The 20,214-nt window shown below is 34.7% G+C and overlaps 1 protein-coding gene across 3 annotated transcripts in view; it reads left to right on the forward strand.

The window, feature by feature from the left end:
* The window catches only part of Col4a5 (collagen, type IV, alpha 5), a 206,710-nt gene that overhangs the window by 82,096 nt on the left and 104,400 nt on the right, over positions 1 to 20,214 (forward strand). For all 3 annotated transcript variants that reach the window (XM_013025877.1, XM_013025879.1, XM_013025878.1), the window contains exons 2-6: positions 4,942 to 5,001; positions 11,541 to 11,630; positions 16,240 to 16,284; positions 19,323 to 19,367; positions 19,487 to 19,549. In XM_013025877.1, the coding sequence (XP_012881331.1) occupies positions 4,942 to 5,001; positions 11,541 to 11,630; positions 16,240 to 16,284; positions 19,323 to 19,367; positions 19,487 to 19,549 (303 nt within the window). The remainder of the gene's footprint in view (positions 1 to 4,941; positions 5,002 to 11,540; positions 11,631 to 16,239; positions 16,285 to 19,322; positions 19,368 to 19,486; positions 19,550 to 20,214) is intronic.

A 20,214-nucleotide genomic window follows, 5' to 3' on the forward strand; every position in this document is an offset into this window, starting at 1 on the left:
GGGGGTTAATTTTATAACCTGCTACTTTGCCAAAGTTTTGAATCAGCTTGAGTAATTTGGGGGTGGAGTCTATGGGATTCTTTAAATACAAGATCATGTCATCTGCAAAGGGAGAGGTTTACTTCTTCTTTCCCTATTTGCGTCCCCTTTATGTTTGCATCTTGTCTTATTGCTGTAGCTAGGCATTCTAATACTAGATTGAAGAGAAGTGGAGAGAGTGGACATCCTTGACTTGTTCCTGAGTTAAGAGGAAATGGCTTTAGTTTCTCACCATTAAGTATAATGCTGGCTGTAGGTTTGTCATATACAGCCTTTATTGTATTAAGGAATGTTCCATGAATTAACACAGGAACTTTAAAGCAACACATTTTGATAGAAAAGACAGTTTTTCTCACAATCTTAACAAATAAAGAAATATCAAAAGAGACAAGCAGAAAAGGTCAGATAAGGTGATGTTAAGTGAAATGAACCCCAATATAAGGACACAAGTGGTTTTTTCTTTCTTGCTATTGTTCCTAACCTGTTTATAAGGTACCACATGATTTTTTGTTGCTTTGTATGTCCCTCCCCCATGGTTTAATCCCTGTTTTCACTGTATTTGATGTTGGTATAATTTGGATAGGTGAAGGGAAAAAACAAGTTGTTTAAATAGGGATACAGGTGGACCCATTGCAACAATGAGATGTACAAGACGCTATGTTGAAAAACAAACTTTGCAATTTAGGCAGGGATAGGGCGAGAGTATTTGTGGAGATGGGAGGGAAGTGATGGGAGGGGAAAAACAAAGGAGGAGGCAACAATGCTTGATAAGAAATGTACTCATTACCTTGCTCATGTATTTGTAACCCCTCTGTACAGTATTTTCACAATAAAAACTTAATTTATAAAAATAAATATGAAAAGATAACATCAGTAATATTAAAGAAAAATACTGCATAAAACTACTTGAAAAATGATATTCAAGACTATGAAATGGCCAGGCACTTGTGGCTCATGCCTGTAATCTTTGCTATTCAGGAGGCTGAGATCTGAGGATCGCAGTTCAAAACTAGCCCTGGCAGGACCATCCTAAGACTCTTGTCTCCAATAAACTACTCATAAAAAGCTAGAAGGGGCCCCATGGCTCAAATGGTATAGTGCTAGTCTTTTTTTTTAATTGTGAAAATACTGTACATAGGGGTTACAATTACATGGGCAAGGTAATGAGTACATTTCTTATCAACATTGTTGTTGCCTCCTCCTTTGTTTCCCTTTCCCATCCCTTCCCATCACCGCCCCCCCTGCCAATGTTGTAAAGTTCGTTTTTCGACATAAACGTCTTATACATCTCATTGTTGCAATGAGTCCACTTGTATCCCTGTTTAAACAATTTGTTTCTTCCCTTCCCCTCCACAAAGTATACCAACATCAGATACAGTGAAAACAGGGGTTATACCGCGGGGGAGGGGCATACAAAGCAACAAAGAAATCATCTTATAGATATGTTAGAAACAATTGTAACAAAGAAAAAAACATTTGAATCCTTATCTTGGGGTTCATTTCACCTAACATCAACTTATCTGACCATTTCTGCTTGTCTCAGACATATACTAGTTATTGCAAATAAGGGAAACCATGGGACCTGTGTTTCTTTGGGCCTGGCTTACTTCACTTAATATAATTTTTTCCAAGTCTTTCCATTTCCTAAAAAATGAGGCAATTTCATTCTTTCCCATGGAGGCATAGAATTCCATTGTGTATATATACCACATTTTCTTGATCCATTCAACTACTAATGGGCATCTGGGTTGGTTCCATATCTTAGCTATGGTAAATACTGCTGCAAAAAACATAGTCATGCTGGTAGCTTTTGTATGGCCTTGTTTGTGATCATTTGGGTAAATGCCCAAAAGTGGGATTGCTGGGTCATAGGGATGCTCTATGTGGAGTCTTTTGAGGAACCTCTATACTACTTTCCAAACTGATTTTACAAGTTTACATTCCCACCAACAATGCAGTAGGATTCCCTTCTGTCCACATCCCCTCCAGCATTTGTTATTGGAGTTCTTAATTATAGGCATTCTAACTGGGGTGAGGTGGTATCTCAATGTTGTTTTGATTTGCATTTCTTTTATATCTAGGGAGGTTTAGCATTTCTTCATGTGTCTATTGGCTATCCTTCTTTTCTCTTCAGAGAAGTTTCTCTTTAAGGGAGCTAAAAAAATAGAATGGAAAAAAGACAGCCTCTTCAGTAAATGGTGCTGGCAAAATTGGTTAACTACTCGTAGAAAACTAAAGCTAGATCCTAATATATCACCCTGCACCAGAATCAACTCCAAATGGATCAAAGACCTTGGAGTCAAAGCAGGTACTCTGAAAACATTACAGGATGGAATAGGAGAAACCCTAGGTCTCCTTGGCACAGGCCGAAATTTTCTTAATAGAGACCCAGATACACAACAGATCAAAGAAAGGTTGGACAAATGGGATTGCATAAAATTATAGAGCTTCTGCATGGCAAAGGATATAGCTAGCAAGATCAATAGAAAGCCCAAGGATTGGGAGAAGATCTTCACTAGCCATACAACTGACAAGGATCTTATATCTAAAATATACTTGGAACTCAAAAATTAGATCCCCCAACAACAAATCCTCAAAGAAACAACTGCCCAATAAATAAGTGGGCTAAAGACTTAAATAGTGCTAGTCTTGAGCAAAAAAAGTTCAGAAACAGAGCCCAGGCCCTAGGACCTCCCCCCAAAGAAAAGAATATCAAATATCTTGTTTGTTTATAAAGTTTATTGAGTTAGCTAATATTGTTGGATATTGGGAAGGAATAATGAAAATCTACTTCATTTTTATTTGTTTTTTAAATTATTGAAAATCGGTATCATTTTTATTTGTTTTTTAAATTATTATTTTTAAATAGTTATACAGTGTTGCAATTCAAAATGTTAGTAAATGAGTACAATAGTATTGAAATTCTACTAGATGTTACTTTCAGGATCTTTAATTTATATTTAAAAGAAGATCTCTCAATGATTGCTGAAAATAGAAAATAAACCATAATTCTACTCAAAACCTGATCCACATATATTCACAAAGAAAATGCAGGCATACCTCATAAAGGCCAATGTTATTTTTACAATGATAGCCATTTTGTATCAGATTTATACTTTGTCCCTTAATTATGCAACTATTAAATGTGTTGTTCAATGATGATAATATGCACAATATCCTGTGAGTTTGTGAATCAGTACCTTATTGTGAATTAGCAGTATCTAAATTTGGTAAATTCAGGGGTTGAAGGCATAGTATAGGTGGTAGAGCACCAGCCGGTGAACAGAAGCATCAGATAACTAATTTGAGTCCCAATTCAAGACAAAAAATTGATAAAAATCACAGTTTGAAATCAAAAATTTATCTTTGCAGAAAACAATATTATGTATTTTAAGTTAGCCTCTGTTTCTGACACATTATAATGTATATGAGTTCATCCTTCCCATTGTTGAGCAAAGATTTACTGGTTATATTTCATTATAAATGTGCCTGGCCTACCAAAATCAGAATACATAACCTATCACTTGTGTATAATAAATAAGGAGTATGTAACACAATTTTACTTGGAAATATCAGCAGTACATGAATAACCATTTTCAACTTTATGAGACTCAGCCACCATAAAGCCATTGCTTGCTTCTGTTTTTGCCAGTCCTGGAGGGCCTGGGTACTGTCCCTGAGCTTCTTTTGCTCAAGGCCAGCACTCTACCACTTGAGCCACAGCACCACTTCCAGCTTTTCCTGTTTATGTGGTACGAGGAATCGAACCCAGGGCATCAGGCATACTAGGCAAGTACTCTACCACTAAGCCACATTCCCAGCCTGTGGCTTCTTTTTATAATGAGGAAAAGATGTTTCATCATTAGAGCGGCTTCTTGTTTTAGTAGAATTGGTTAATTAGTATTCACAAAGGTATCTGGTAGTGACTGCAGAAAGGATCACATGGACTGTTGTACTCCAGTTATGGGAGCTCAAGGCCAAACACTGATGAACATTATTTGATATTTTATATTACATAGGGTTCTTAGTAAATATGTCTGATTATTTGTTTGAGAAAAAAATGTACCATTTTCTTGCACATAAATGCTACGCTATCTACATATGTTGTACTAATTGCTATTTGTTTTTGAAAGCATTTCAGCTTTATACTAGAGTAAAGGAGAAATTTAGATGGCAGAAGTCATATACTATCTCATCTCTATAGATTTTTATTTTAGATTTACCTCTATACATTTTTTCTGCCTCCCAAAGTCTCACTATCTAGTGTTTAATTTGATAGCAGTGGTTATTTAGAATATGTAGTCTGGGGAGCAATATTTGTGGTTTGGATATTTAGAAATTTAACTAATATTAATGATGTAGAAGTAGGTATAAAGAAAAGAAAGGTATTATGTGTTTTACATTGCATGGATGCCCATGAATGTAGAGAAGCAAGTGGTAACCATCCATTGCCAAATCATTGTTAATATAGATTAAGAGGTGATTTATTAAAAGCAATAGTAGAAAAAATAACAGAAAAAAGTGAGTGTCTAGAGTTTGTATGGTAGTAAATCATATCAATAAAGAAGTTGTAAGGAGTATCTTTTAATTTTTAACATCTTCAATATATTTCTCAATTTCAAATTATAAAAATTACATTTATTGCATATATACTATATATTATATATAAAGCAAAGGTAGCTATCATTTTTGTTTGTATATATATATATAAAGTATATAAAAGTATATATGCTATATATACTGTATATATATATATGTGTATATATATATATATATATATATATATACACTTTCAAATATTTTTTCTGGTATTTGTTCTGTAAGTTTGGATTTCTGAATTAGGTTGAGTCTAGCTTTGAAATTTGTATTTAAATGATTTCCTCCTCTTTCTGTTCTTTATAGGCTTGCTATGGGTGTTCTCCAGGATCAAAGTGTGCCTGTAGTGGTGTTAAAGGGGAAAAGGTAAGATATGGCAAGGGACCTTGCAACTGAGTAAAAACAATAAAATATTGTTTAAAATATGTATTTTTTAAATACAGTGCTACTTTTTGTCAGCACATAAGTAAATAAAATTAGAGAACTTATAAAGATTAGGCTATATCTCAGTGATCATAAATCCTTTTATGTTAAAGGCCATACAGCAAATATGTTAAGGTTTATGATACAACATGTCAAATTTTCTTTTTTCCTTTTATTTTCTGTCATGGTGCTGGGGATGGATTCTCTTATCCAGGGTTTTGCTAAATCTGTTCAATCACTCTATTACTGAACTCTACTCCCAACTCTCCTTTGTTTATGTTTTCTCTTTACTTCTTGTGATTGAACTCAGGGCCTTATGTTTTACTAGGCAGCTACTCTGCCATTTGATCTATCTTTCCTTAAAAAACACACACACACATAAAAACCAAACCTAAAAGTCTTTTAAAGGTGACCAAAACATCTTAGCTCTTGTGCCACACAAAGAAAGTCTCTGACTATATCTGGCCTGGAAGTTCTTATCTACCTTCTTCAAGTCACTGACTTAATAGGCAAAAAGAATGAGAAAAAATGCTTACAATGGAAGTTACACGTTTACCAAGCAACTAGTATATACTGAATATTATACTAGGCATTTTCACCCATTTTTATCTAGTCCATGTAAATTAATGAGTTAAATAGCCTGAACTTAGCCAGTCACAGTACATGGTGATTGACAAACAAATTAAAACATTAAAGAGGAATAGTGAATTGTAACCTAAAGAGACTTATACTAGAAGATAAGATTATATTCTATTCTTGACTCTTTGGAGCTCAATATTTTAAAATAAATATTTATTTTATTTAAATGAATAAATATTTGAATGAGTATATATATATATGTATGTATATAAGATTGGGGTAATATCTCATCCCACTTAAGAACATAGACGATCTATTACCATGTTAACATACTTTGAAGTCATAGAGCAAAGAAACCTGTTTGCTTATTTCCAAGCCTTGTCTGACCATCTAACCCACTATCCCCATAACAAAATGCTTATTAATATTAATTGAATAGTTTTCTAAAGAATACTTGTGTGAGTAATGTGAGTTTGAAGGAGTAGTTTTGCAAGAATGGTGCTTTCTATAATAGCAAAAAAGGCTACAATGGATCCATATCAGGTAATAGTGGGGTTACTTTTATCTGATTAACTCATCTAGAAATTAGAATTAAACACTGAACAAATGTAGAAGCTATTTGATAATATTAGAAAATTAGCAAAGGAAGAAAATAGAAAGTTTCTATTCTTAATAGAAAAGAAGTATATGGGGTGAATTTGCATATGTATTTTTTCCTGAATTACTCACTCAGTCTGCATGAAAGAGGATGGCTAAATCCCTGACAAGAAGCCAGTCATACTGGCTTCAGAAGCAAAGGGAAAGACTTAGGGACACCAGAATAGCTGGAAAATAAGAGAATTTGCTGGAGCATAGGAAGATACAGAAGAGAGCCTAAAAATACACTTGAATAGTCAACCCAATTTTTAAATTTTTATACATATAGTGGATTATTCATATAACACAGAAGAAAAAAATAACCAAAAGCCTGGAATGACTGCATATGGATTGAAGGGAAAATTTTAAGCCTGAGTTCAACTGATTAAGCTTTTACAACAGAACTTCAGAACGATTTAGACAAAGATAAGAAAATCTAAGACTTTTGAGTATTACTTACAACAGGCTGTGGCATGCAATTAAAACTAACCAACTGGACTGGAAGTATGGTTCATATGACAGAGTATCTGTCTATGTGGTACAAAAATTGCCAACTAAATGTATAGATGAAAATCAAATCTGAAATAATATAGATGTTAGATTTTGAAAGAAATGCTAAAGGCATATGTATATATAAAACTGTTGATTTAAAAAATATAGATGTTGATTTAAAAGAAAAAAATAAAGGAGGAGGCAACAATGCTTGATAAGAAATGTACTCATTACCTTGTGCATGTAACTGTATCTCCTTTGTACAGTATTTTCACAATAAAAAGCTTATATAAAAAAAGAAAATCCACTCATAATAAATAAACAGGTAAGGAGTCATAACAGATCATTGGAACCCACACACATAAAGGATATCGAGATGTGAAAAGCAAAGTAGAAAAAAAAAAACCCGTTCATCAAATAGATGTCACAGCAGAACTGAGATAACAAAAGAAAGAGTCCAAGCCTGGCGCTGGTGGCTCACACCTATAATGCTAGCTACTCAGGAGGCAGAGATCTGAGGATTGTGGTTCAAAGCCAGCCCATGCAGCAAAGTCCATGAGACTCTTATCTCCAATAAACCACTGGAAAACCGGAAGTGGCTCTGTGGCTGAAGTGGTAGAGCGTTTGCCTTGAGCTGAAGAGTGCAGGGACAGCGCCCAGGCTCAGAGTTCAAGCCCCACGACCAACCAAAACAAAACAGAAGAAAGGGTCAGCAAACTTGAAGATTTACGGCAAAAACAAAAACAGAAGGAAGGGTGAGCAAACTTGAAGATTTACGTAATAAGAAATTATCTAAGCTGAGGAACACAGTAGGCTTTTTTTAATGCATAGGGTCTCAGTGACTTGTGTGAAAATATCAAGAAATCTAAAATAGGGCTGCTTGCCAGTGACTCATGCCTGTAATCCTAGCTACTCAGGAGGCTGAGATCTGAAAATCACTGTTTGAAGCCAGCTCAGTCAAAAAGTTCCACGAGACTCTCATTTCCAATTAACTAGCAAACAGCCATAGGTTGAGCTATGTTTCAAGTGGTAGAGTGCTAGCATTGAGCAAAAGAGCTCAGGGAAAGGACTCAGGCTCTGAGTTCAAACCCTATTACTAGTGCACATGTATGCACACGTATGCACACACAGACACACACAAAGAAGTCTGAAATGGATGTAAATAGGCTCAACTTATAAGGAATTTAAACAAGAAAGAAAAACCGAGTTAAAAGAATAAACAATAATTGGGCAGTAATCCTCATTAGAAAGCATGTGTCAAGCATGTGTCAATATAAAAATATCACTAGATATTGAAGTCTCTTAGTGTAAATATTTTGTGGAATGAAAACATACTTCAAAAATAATGGCAAGTTTATATTTTGCAATAATAAGAATGTAGGGAATTGTTAATGGGCATAACCACAGTAAAAGAAATAGAAATATCTTCAGGCTAAAGGGAAATATCAATAAAAGGGTGGATTTGCAGGAAGGAATGATAAGTAGAACCAAAGTATATGTGACTAAATATAAAAGACTATGTATTTTTCTCTTATTTAACACAAAACACTGTTGTGTGTGTGTGTGTGTGTGTGTGTGTGTGTGTTTGTGTGTGTGTGTGTGTGTTTTGTCAGTCGTGGGGGCTAAACTCTGCACCTGGGCGCTGTCCCTCAGCTCTTCTGCTCAAGGATAGCGCTCTACCACTTGAGCCACAGCGCCACTTCTGGCTTTTTCTGCTTATGTGGTGCTGAAGAATCGAACCCAGGGCCTCATGCAGGCAAGGCAAGCACTGAGCCACATTCCCAGCCCCCATAAAACAGTGTTTAAAACAAAGGAACAGTATTCCAAAATATGTGAAGCTAAAAATCTCATAGCATTGTAGGGATAGACAAATTCATAATCATAGTTATAGATTATAATACTCCAATCTTACTGGGTTCTGGTGGCTCATTCCTGTAATCCTAACTACTCAGGAGTCTGAGATCTGAGGATCATGGTTCAAAGCCAGCCTGGGCAAGAAAGTCTGTTAGAGTTTTATCTCCAATTAGCCATCAGAAAACCAGAAGTAGTGCTGTGACTGAATGTGGTAGAGGGCTAGCCTTGAGTGAAAAAGCTCAGGGACAACACTCATGCCCTGAGGTCAAGCCCCATGAGTGACAAGAAAAAAGTAAAAAAGGATAGATAGATAGATAGATAGACAGATAGATAGATAGAATAAAAAACTCTAATCTTAGTCATTTGTAGAACTGGTAGAACTGGTTTAAAAAAGGTAAATAAAGACCCATGTGATTTGAATCACAATTAGCAGCCTATACCTTATCAACATATAAAAAAGCCCAGGTACAACAACTACAAAATTTTAAGACCACATGTAATTTTTATCAGATAGATTATTCCATGGGACACCATATTAGTTTCTGTAAATACCAAAATTTGAAAACTTTAAATTTCACAATGGAGTAAATAAGGAAGTAATAATAATAGCAATAATAATGTTAAAAATAATAATAAGAAGAAGCATAGAAAACCCTCAGCTATATGGAAATTAGAAAACACCAGTTTAAATAACTGATGAGGGCTGAGAAGGTGGCTCAGTGGTAGAGTGCTTGGCTTGCATGCATGAGACTCTGGGTTCGATTCCTCAGCACCACATAAGCAGAAAAGGCTAGAAGTGGTGCTGTGGCTCAAGTGGTAGAGCACTAGCCTTGAGTTGAAGAGCTGAGGGATAGCACCCAGACTTCAGGCCCCATGACCAACAAAAATAAATAACTAAATAAATGTTGAAAAAAATTAGTAAAGAAAAATTAGAAAATCTTCTAGTTGTATATTATTCAAAAGCAGCAGTTAAGAATGATGTGAACTGAGGCTTTAACACCTTTAAAGTTTTATGTTCTAAATGAGGAAAGAAAGATTGAAATTGGTGATTGAACTTTGCCATTTAAAACACGAGAAAAGGACAAGAAAAGTAAATTTCAATAAAGATGAAGGAAATAAAGATAAATATATACATATATATCAACTGGCAAAAACAATATAAAAACAAGCACAGCCATAACTCTGATTGATAAATTTATATCATGACTAATGATAAAATAAGGAGGAATCACAATATACTTAATTAGGAATTATCCTAAAGTCATTAAAATAGCAATGAGAAACTTTTGAATAAACTTATAACATATTTGATAACTTAGTTTAAATGGACAAATTTGTTAAGAAATATATATACATATATATATATATACATATACTACCAAACCCCAAATTTATTAAAGAGAAATATAATTAAATAAGCAAAATATTAATACCTTTGTACCTTCTAAAGATGCTGATTTATCAATCTTTTCCACAAAATTTCCAGTTTTAGAAGGCTTGACTGATGAATTTTGTAAAACATTAATATAAGAGATTGTATCAATCTTTCACAAACTTTCAGAAAATAGATTGGGAATTCCCCCCAACTAATTTTATGTAACCATCATAGCCAGGATGCCAAAACCAGACAAAGAAAAATATTACAAAATCAGAAAATTGTAGTCCATATCCTTCATGATTATAAATGCTAAAATTCGTTGCTTTTTAGCAAATTACAGCCAGTGACACATAAAGATGATAATACATTATGACCAAGTGGGATTTATACCAGGAATTCATGTTCAGTTTAACATTTGAAAGTCAAATTTTTGTTCACTATATTAAAAAACTAAAAGTGTATTGAAACATTAATAAGCCTACCTTCTAGTGATCTCAACAGAAAAAGAAAATGTACTTTACAAAGTTCAGTTTCCATTCCTGATAAAAACTTTCTGCATCACTGAAGTGATTAAATATTTCTTTAACCTTAAAGGGCATCTACCAAACCCTACGACTAAAATGATATTCAATGGGGAAAGACATGAATTCTTTTCTCTGCAGAAACATGAGTAATACAATACAAAATGTAAGAACGAACTCCTTCAGAATTCTGGAAAAACAACTCAAGATTTAGAGACACCAAGAAAATGTTGGATCCTTTTAATGTGTTTCAAAAACATATATGTAAAGATGGGCATAGTATAGTTAAATCTTTAATTAGCTAATGAATTTGCATTTGGGACAGACTTATACCTCTTCTCTATGACAAATCTGAGTGGCTTCTTCTACTTTATAAAAAAAAATTCTCATGGATTCCTTTTTACCCATCTTCTTCCTTGCCTCTTAAAACTTTTACTTTAAATGTTACATATCGGATTTCCTGGCCTTATTGACATCTTTCCTGTTAAACTTTATGGTAACATGTTTAACTCACTTCATTTCTGATATACTTTTTTGTTGTTTTTGGCCACGTGGCTTGAACTCGGGACCTGGTCACTGACGCTGAGCTCTTTTGCTCAAGGGTAGCACTCTACCATGTGGAACCACAGCTCCACTTTTGGTTTTCTGGTAGTTAATTGGAGATAAGAGTCTCACAGACTTTCCTGCCCCTGCTGGCTTTGAACCATGATCCTCAGATCTCAGGCTCCTGAGTAGCTACCATTATAGGTGTGAGCCAGCAGTGCCAGGCACTAATATACTTTTTCACTTTGCAAGAAACCAAGAAGGTATAGTGTGAAATCAGCAAGTTTTTATATCATTCAGAATGATTTGTGTTTTACTTCTTATGTATTAAAAGTTTCTCCATATTACATTCATATACAATGAATTTGATATCATTAAGTTAGTTTTATCTGGACAATCATTTGATCTTTTTGATTCTTAGCCAAAATTGTGCCGAAAATTCACCAGTAACCTTACTTTTTATTCTTATTTGATTACAGGGAGAACAAGGATATCCAGGTGTAAGAGGCCATCCAGGTTTACCTGGATTTCCAGGTCCAGAAGGGCCTCCTGGACATCAGGGACAAAAGGTATATTTCCCATCTGAAACACCAGAGTAATTAAGCCACTTTAAATGTGAGACTAGGTATCAAATTAACTAAAAAGTTACTAAATTATAGTGAGAACCTGTTTCAATCAAACAATGGAATAGTAGATTTTCTTGATTTTTATTCTTTTTTTTGGGGGGGAGGTCCGGTCGTGGGGCCTGAACTCTGGGCCTGGGCGCTGTCCTTCAGCTCTTCAGCTCAAGGCTAGCGCTCTACCACTTAAGCCACAGCGCCACTTCCGGCTTTTTTCTTTTTGCTTATGTGGTGCTGAGGAATTGAACCCAGGGCCTCAGGCATGCAAGGCAAGCGCTCTACCACTGAGCCATCTTCCCAGCCCTTGATTTTTATTCTTAATTGAATATCACCACCTCATTCAGATTTTCATTGATTTTTTTCTTAATTGAATATTACAACCACGTTTAGATTCTTTTGGAAGATGCTATTAATTATATGTTGTTACTGGGATCCTCAGCAAAAGTCAATTCCTATTGAGAACTCAATTATGCTGGACAGAGCAGAGCTATTAGGTGTCGGAGCAGCTGATTAAGACAGCAAGACAAAATGAAAGAAGCAGTCAAGCCTTTACCCATTTACCTCAGTATCATGAGAAGGAACTTAAACTGGAGAAAGTGCTGACTCTCCCATTATTCTATTTTTTCCGTATGGCTCACCACCAAAGATGGTCAGATGGATCTACACAGAAGTTGGGAATCATTTTGGTTGGGATAGTTCAAAATCAAGAATTCTTGAAATGGTGTTCACCTAGAGGCAGTGTGGGAGAAGTGCTAGAGCTGGGAAAGTACTGAGGGTGCCAAGAATCTCTTCAGGTTTCTTCCACCTTCCATAGAGAAGTCTCCACCAAAACCTTGTATGTGTAAAGAGGCCTACCTGCAGAACAGTACAACCAGCCAGGAGAGCCTGAGTCTTTTTCACTGCACCTCCTTTCAAAGACTATAGTACATTGAATGTGTGCCAATTTTGGTGTGGGAAGAACAGTTGTCTTTCATGTTGCCTATCAGAAGGTCTTAGGATGGGCTTTAAAATCACACATAGTGGTTAGACCAGAGTCAGTCTTCTTAATTTCACTTCTTGATTTTCTAGGACCTGAGTAAAAATCACAAGGTACCCATTCATGGAATGAGTTGTACTTTAAAGAGCTATGTCAGAAACCAAGCATTTAGTTTGAGATTATAGCAGATTATGGTTCTGATCAGTATTACTGCTTTTGCAGGTGATTAAGTATGCCAAGACTGGACATAGCCACAAGCTGTAACTGTTGCCAAGCTAAGAAATGATGTCCCCCAAAGCTCACTGAAACTAATTTGGAGAGCCAAAAAGAGTTGTTCTTGAGTCTTATGGTGGGCTGTTCTACTTTGCCAGTGTTAATGCTCTAGGGGCAACATGAAGTATTGATAGTCACTGAGACCTCCCTTGGTCAGCCAGAAGTTGATAAGTCCCAAAACTGAAGTCATTAATATCTTCAACAAGTGTCAAGGATGGGTGGAATGCTCCTTTTCTAACTAAATAATTGACAGTGGAAAATTTGCCTAGAGCATATGCATGAGTAAAGTGTATGTAAGGCTATCTGGAAATTCTCTTGAGTAGTATCTGTTTATTTTTGAAGTTCCTATCTTACTCCATGTAATCTGATATGTTTAAATGGAGGAATTCATTTGAAGATTTTGGAATCTTTATCAATGTTTCACATATGCAAATTTCCTATAGGGATGTTGAAGGTCTAGTTTTGACAAAAGGAATAATTCTCCAGTGGGGATATACATTGTTCTGGGAATATCAGCTAGAATTCCCTCCTGGAGGATACAATTTTTGTGTGGAATTGGAAATTCTGTTTAATGTGGCAAAGGCTGCTACTATCAGGGCCAAACTTTATCCCAGTGTTTTAGGTGCTTCCATTTGGGTCAGAAATTATTTGAAATCTGAGAAGATATTTTTTCCTGTGGTGTCCAACTGTACTTATTGGAACAAATCAGTTCCAGAGTAACAAGACTGGGGTACATGAGGTACTAAATTTGTCCATTTTTAGAAAAATGCCCATTTGTAGCACAGCAGTCAGAGATTTACCTGCAGCTTTAGGCAGTGCATAGCACAGCTAGGAGTTTTGACACTTTCAGAATGGTGGTGACTCCCTGGGATAGTCATATCTATGAATTTTACAAGGTGAAATTATACAAACTATTCTAGAGGAGAAAAGAAGGGAGGTTAAATTCAACCCCCACACCACAGAGTAAGCCTTATGTTCTGGTTCTGTCAGTTTGGGGTATGATATCCATTGACATTAATGTGTGTGGTCTGTCTTGGACCTAGAGCAAAGATACCATTTTTATGTGCATGTTAAAGTAATGAATGAGAGCAGGTAATAATGAGATAAATTTTATCTTTTAATTTTTAGTGGCTTTTGGATCTGCATAAAAGGCTAGTTCTGTACACTTCCCCCCCTCAATTTTATTATTTTTTATGATGGTGGTATAATGAGTCATTAAAGTGTTTAGAAGATCAACTTAATAGGTAGCCCTCCCAATAAAGGAGGATAGTTAATTTACATTTAGGAATATTTTTAACATTTAATCATATCACAGTTTAGGTGTTGAGAGACTACTCCTCGTGGGTTTGAAGAGGTAGTTTTATCAGATTCAATAGCAGATAGGACCTGTGCTAAATTTTCTGAGTAGAACTTGAGCACTAAAGAAATAGCAAGACTCTAAATGACAACATGGAGTTTTGGTGCATGGGCCACTCCACTGATTTACATATAACACAAGAATAAAAATGCAGAATGATTCTTGTGTACCCAGGAGTGAAATAGAAGAGTGAAGAAATCTGAGGCAGTCAATTTGATGGTGGTGAGCTCTAAGCAGCGATCCACACAGATTACTGGCCTGGGACATTGCAGTGAATTTCAACTTCAACTGCACAGTCTCACCTCTGAAGACACTGAAACTATTTAAACATTTCCAAAACTTAAGCATGGTCTTGTGAGAGTGAAATGAGGACTCAAACAGACTGAGATTAAATTTCCATTATGTTATGGAAATGGGTGCTTGGGAATAGAAATTAAGTAGAACCCAAGGAAAACTAATACTACTTACCTTTGAGTTTATTTGGAACTAGTATTTCAGTTTTTTGCATACCATGCATCTTGAGAGATAACAGTTTCAGTATTAATATTTATCATTAGTTTCATGTGTACTTACTGAATTGTTATTGTATTAAAATTTATTATCATTGATTAGTTGTACAAGAGGTTTTCATTTTGACATGTCCATATATGCATATAATACACGTTGACTAGATTCACCGTCATAACTCTCCCTCTTTTCCCAAACCAATCTCATTAAGCTTCATTGATCAATTTTTAAACATATACATAAAATATTTTGAACATGTTTCTAACTTACTGGCTATAATTTTTCTTTTAATTATCTATTGTTTTGTAGGCATATAATCATGTCACTTGCAAATAAGGACAGTTTTAACTCATACTTTTATAACTTTTTTCTGTTATGGAAAGAGATCCTTAAAATATATCAGAGTATCATAGGAAGAACAATGGCTTCCTCACCTGAAATATCCATATCCTTATTCCCAGAACCTGTGAATATGTTGGTTTACATGAAGCAGAATGTGGTTTCCTTTATTCAAATTTTTAAAAGAAAATACTTAATAAAAACTCATTAAGACTCTAAATTCTTAGCAAAGAAATTATGATAAAAATAGATTAATACACAGATGCATAGCCTCTTCAGCATGGAGTAGACAATAAGCTAGAAAGTTTCTCAGTTCTTAATCTCTGCTAATAGAAAGTACTTTATGAAACAAACCAAAGTTTTAGAAGAGCAAATTCAACAATGTATGTATTTGGGCAGAGATGAAATACTATTACCATTTTGGCAAGCTGATTGACATACTGTGAAATTGCCCATTTTTTTGCTCTTATTTGGTTTGTGCATAAATGATTTAGGCAATATCTCAACCATTATCTCATGTTTTTTTTTCCTTTTTTGTCTATTGTTCGGTTTGAACTCAGAGCCTGGCACTGTCCCTGAGTCACATTGTGCTCAAGGCTAGAACTCTACCACTTGAGCCACAGCACCATTTCCAGTTTTTGAGTGGTTAACTGGAGATAAGAATCTCATAGGGACTTTTCTGCCCGGGCTGGCTTTGAACTGCGATCCTCAGATCTCAGCCTTCTGAGTAGTAGGATTACAGGTATGAGTCACAGGCTCCAGGATCATGTCCATTTTTTTATTTTATTTTATTGTAAAGATGCTGTACAAAGGGGTTACAGTTACATGAGTAAGGCAATGAGTACATGTTTTTTATATGATTCATAATTAACTTTATAAGTATAGTTTTTTTCACTCAGTAGTTTCCTTCTCAGAAAATAAAGGCTTTTCTTATTTTTGTCATATAATTTATCTCTGTGCTTTTAATAAATATTTCTTTCTTGGTTATGTATCTTTATCAACAAAATTCACAAAATTTTACAAAACTTGATTTTTTATTATAGAAATTTAGCTATTAGAGGGTTCTTTTTGAAGGAAAAGCTCACTAAACATATTATATTTTTCAGGGTGATGATGGAATTCCAGGGCCACCAGGACCAAAAGGAATCAGAGTAAGAAATAGTCACTATACAGCAAATTTTGTTGATGGAAACAGATAAAGAAACAAATGAAGAAATATGAAACACCAGAAAATACCTGTATTGAAATATAGAAAAATATTATTTAAAAAGTTTAAGATTGGTATATGTCTACAATTAACTTTAATATTTTAATAAACTTGCTTATATATACCTAGATGCTATTACAATAATATAATAGGATTTTAAAATTGTTTATGGTTAGCATATACAAAAATACTGATTTTTAAAAAATCAAATCACTTAAAAATTGTAAAATATAATTGATTGAAGCTAGAATTTCCCAAACAATATGATCATGTATCAGGCCTCCCATGTAGATAGTACAAACCTTTCTCCATTTCTTTTTTTTTTTTTTTGGTCCGGTTGTGGGGCCTGAACTCTGGGCCTGAGCGCTGTCCCTCAGCTCTTCAGCTCAAGGCTCGCTCTACCACTTGAGCCACAGCGCCACTTCTGGCTTTTTTTCTTTTTGCTTATGTGGTGCTGAGGAATCGAACCCAGGGCCTTATGCATGCAAGGCAAGCGCTCTGCCACTGAGCCACCTTCCCAGCCCCTCCATTTCTTTTTTAAAATGTTTTTAATTGTAGAAAATAGTATACAGAGGGATTACAGTTACATGAGTAAGGTAATGAGTACATTTCCTATCGAGCATTGTTACCTCCTCCTTTGTTTTTCCCCTACCATCCCTTCCTTTCCCACCTCCCAAACTCACCCCTTTCCTCCCAAGTTGTAAAGTTTGTTTTCAACATAGTGTCTTGTACATCTCATTGTACAATGGGTCAACCTGTATCATTGTTTCAGCATTTTGCTACTTCCCTTCCCCTCCCCAAATTAGAAAAATGTATATACAAGATGCAGGGCACTGACGTCAAATACAGTGAAAACAGGGGTTATACCGTGGGGGAAGAACATACAAGAGAAACAAAAAAATTCACATAGTAAATTTTAGATATGTTAAAAACAATAGCAAGAAATAAACAAGTTGTGTTCCTATCCTGGGGTTCATTTCACTTAACATCATTTTATATGGTCATATGTACATAGCCTCTGACCTTTTCTGCTTGTCCTAAACATGGAGGCTAAACAACACACTGTTGAGCCACCAGTGGGTCATGGAAGAGATTAGAAAGGAAATTCAAATGTTCATGATATTCAACAAATTATAAGCTCCTGTGGGACACAGAAAAGGCACTACTCAGAGGTAAGTTTATAACTCTGAGTTCCTAGATCAACAAATTGGAGAGAAATGAAACCTTTCTCCATTTCTTGAGGAAAATGTTTGATTTAAACCATGGTGTTAAAGAATAACTACTTTTAGAAGAATACAACATTTCTTCACTTCAAAGATACATGAATTTTTTATGTTTTAAAGTTTGAAAAATTAGGATGCATCTCAAAACTGAAACACTGAATGCATTTTTTTCTAAAAGTTCTTAGGTTGACATAAATCTGACTTCTTTTTAGAATTAGGACAAAATTACTTTAAAACTAGTACTGATTTTTAATTTTTATTGTTATTATAAAGGTAATATACAGAGGGATTACAGTTATATAAATTATATAAATTTTACAAATTCTGATTTTTTAAAGGCCATATTTAACTTTTCTGAGTTCATGTGCTAAACTAAATGAACAGCATAATATCCAAGGTCCTTTTTAACCTCTGGACTGCTGTGTATATTAATTGATTAGTTCTATACAATACATCAATGGTGATGTGTTTATATGTGTGACAAAAAAACCCAAAGTAGCCAGTAGTAAGTGGCTCACACCTGTAATCCTTGGTACTCAAGAGGCTGAAATTTGAGAATCATGCTTCAAAACCAGTTTGGGCAGACAAATTTGAGAGACTCTTATCTCCAATTAACTAGTAAAAAGCCAGAGTAGGGGCATGGCTCAAGTGGTAGAGTGCCTAGCCATGAGGGAAAAAGCTGAGCAAAAGCACACAACCCTGAATTCTCAAACTCTAGTACTGGCATAAACTAACAACAACCAAGAAATCTCCACAAAAACTAAACATTTTGATCCATTGACCTTCAATTATTTATATGGACAAATTATACATAAACATTAAAATCATTCTATTTGCTGTATACTTTTTCAAAACATGTAGTTTTCCTTATATGCTACTTATGACTGGTATAGTTAAGGTACTGGAAAAACAGAAAAAGCTTCAGAATTCTTAATTTATCTAAGTAGATACAGTTGTTTTTTATTTTGTGCCATAAATGAATACCAATATACTGTATTATTTAAGCTTCTGCCCTAAGTCCTTCTCATAAAACTCTCCATTTTTTTTTGTGACTTTGCTTTGTGGCACGAGCCCTTTAAGATAATCTTTTGCATTTCCTCTCTAGTTCTCACTATAATGTTGATGAAATCATTAACCTTAAACATTATATTTTGTTTCATAATTCCTAGTGTATATTTTGGGTTGGGCTCATAAACATGAGTTGCTAGGCTAAGTGGTTTGTATATATGCATATGTAATTGTGCTAGTTATTTCCATTAACTGTGCATGACAGTACTTTTTCCTTCAGCGTCATCTACAGAGAATGTTGTCAGACTTGTATTTTTGCCAGTCTTGACAGTTTAATTGAAGAATGTTTTGAGTTATCACATTAGTGTCCTAAGGCGCAGATATATTTCTTACCTCACATCCCGACTGAATTTATTATTCATTACAGATATGGAAGAACTTTATCTGTTAGATCAGACATTTCATGTACTACTTTGTTCCAACTCAGTGCACTGAAGACTGCTCCTGAAAATGGGAATATCTTCAATTGTTTTCTGTAGTAGTGTTTCCTCTAATTATATACGTTTTTTGTAGTTGTGGTTCCTCTAATTATGCACACACACATACACACATATTCACATATGCCAATTCTCAATGAAACACATTTTGTCTATTTTTACTCTAAATACCATTTTTTCTAAAACCCTTAAGTAGGATAATATTTTAATTGTTCTTGGTTGTCATTTGTTTCAAGGAATTTTTTTCATTATAGGGATCTCCTGGACTACCTGGATTTCCAGGGACACCAGGTCTTCCTGTAAGTTGGATTTGACTTTTTATTAAAAATCCCTTAGAAAGTAATTTAAGAAATATTATATGTATGTGTATATATATATGTATGTTTTATATATATATATATATATTCCCTTTTCAAAGGGAATGCCAGGCCATGATGGAGCCCCAGGACCTCAAGGTATCCCTGGATGCAATGGAACCAAGGTGAGATTCAACTTAATATTAGGCAGTATGTTTGATAGTAATAGGCTTAAAGTCTGAACAATAGGAAGAATATCAAAGCAGAGTATCATGATTTTATGTCTAGGACATTGGGTGTTTTCTGGGCTAACATTTTCAATAGTATAAACATCAGTAATTTCTTTTTTTTAAATCATGAATAATTAGCTAGGAGTTTTGCATTGGATTAAAGATTACTTACCAAATCCCTCTTTGGCTTTTGTATAAAGTTGGATGAGTCTATATATGTTTCAAATGTTCTATCATTTGTAAAGAGTAATAATGGGCATGACATTCATTAGTCATACCCTTTTTTAAAAAAAGCCTAGATACAATTATATTTTGGATTGCTTCATATTTAGTTTGAAGAAATGTATTAGCATATATTAACAGTGCAAAGAGGGTTAATTGTGATAATTCCATACATATATACAGTGTAGTCTGAACAAGTCCATTAATCATATGTAATTTTTTTTTGGTGGCCGTCCTGGGGCTTGAACCCAGGGCCTGGGCTCTGTCCCTGACCTTTATGCTCCAGGCTCTTTTAAATCCTCTCAAATAGTTGTTTCCAGGATTACTATAACATAGAAGTATTTGAAGTGAGTTCAAATGTCCATATTAGTACTTTAAAATAGTGAGTGGGAAAATAG

The sequence above is a fragment of the Dipodomys ordii genome, unplaced genomic scaffold (genome assembly GCF_000151885.1).
Source record: "Dipodomys ordii isolate 6190 unplaced genomic scaffold, Dord_2.0 Scaffold88, whole genome shotgun sequence".
Taxonomy (NCBI): domain Eukaryota; kingdom Metazoa; phylum Chordata; class Mammalia; order Rodentia; family Heteromyidae; genus Dipodomys; species Dipodomys ordii.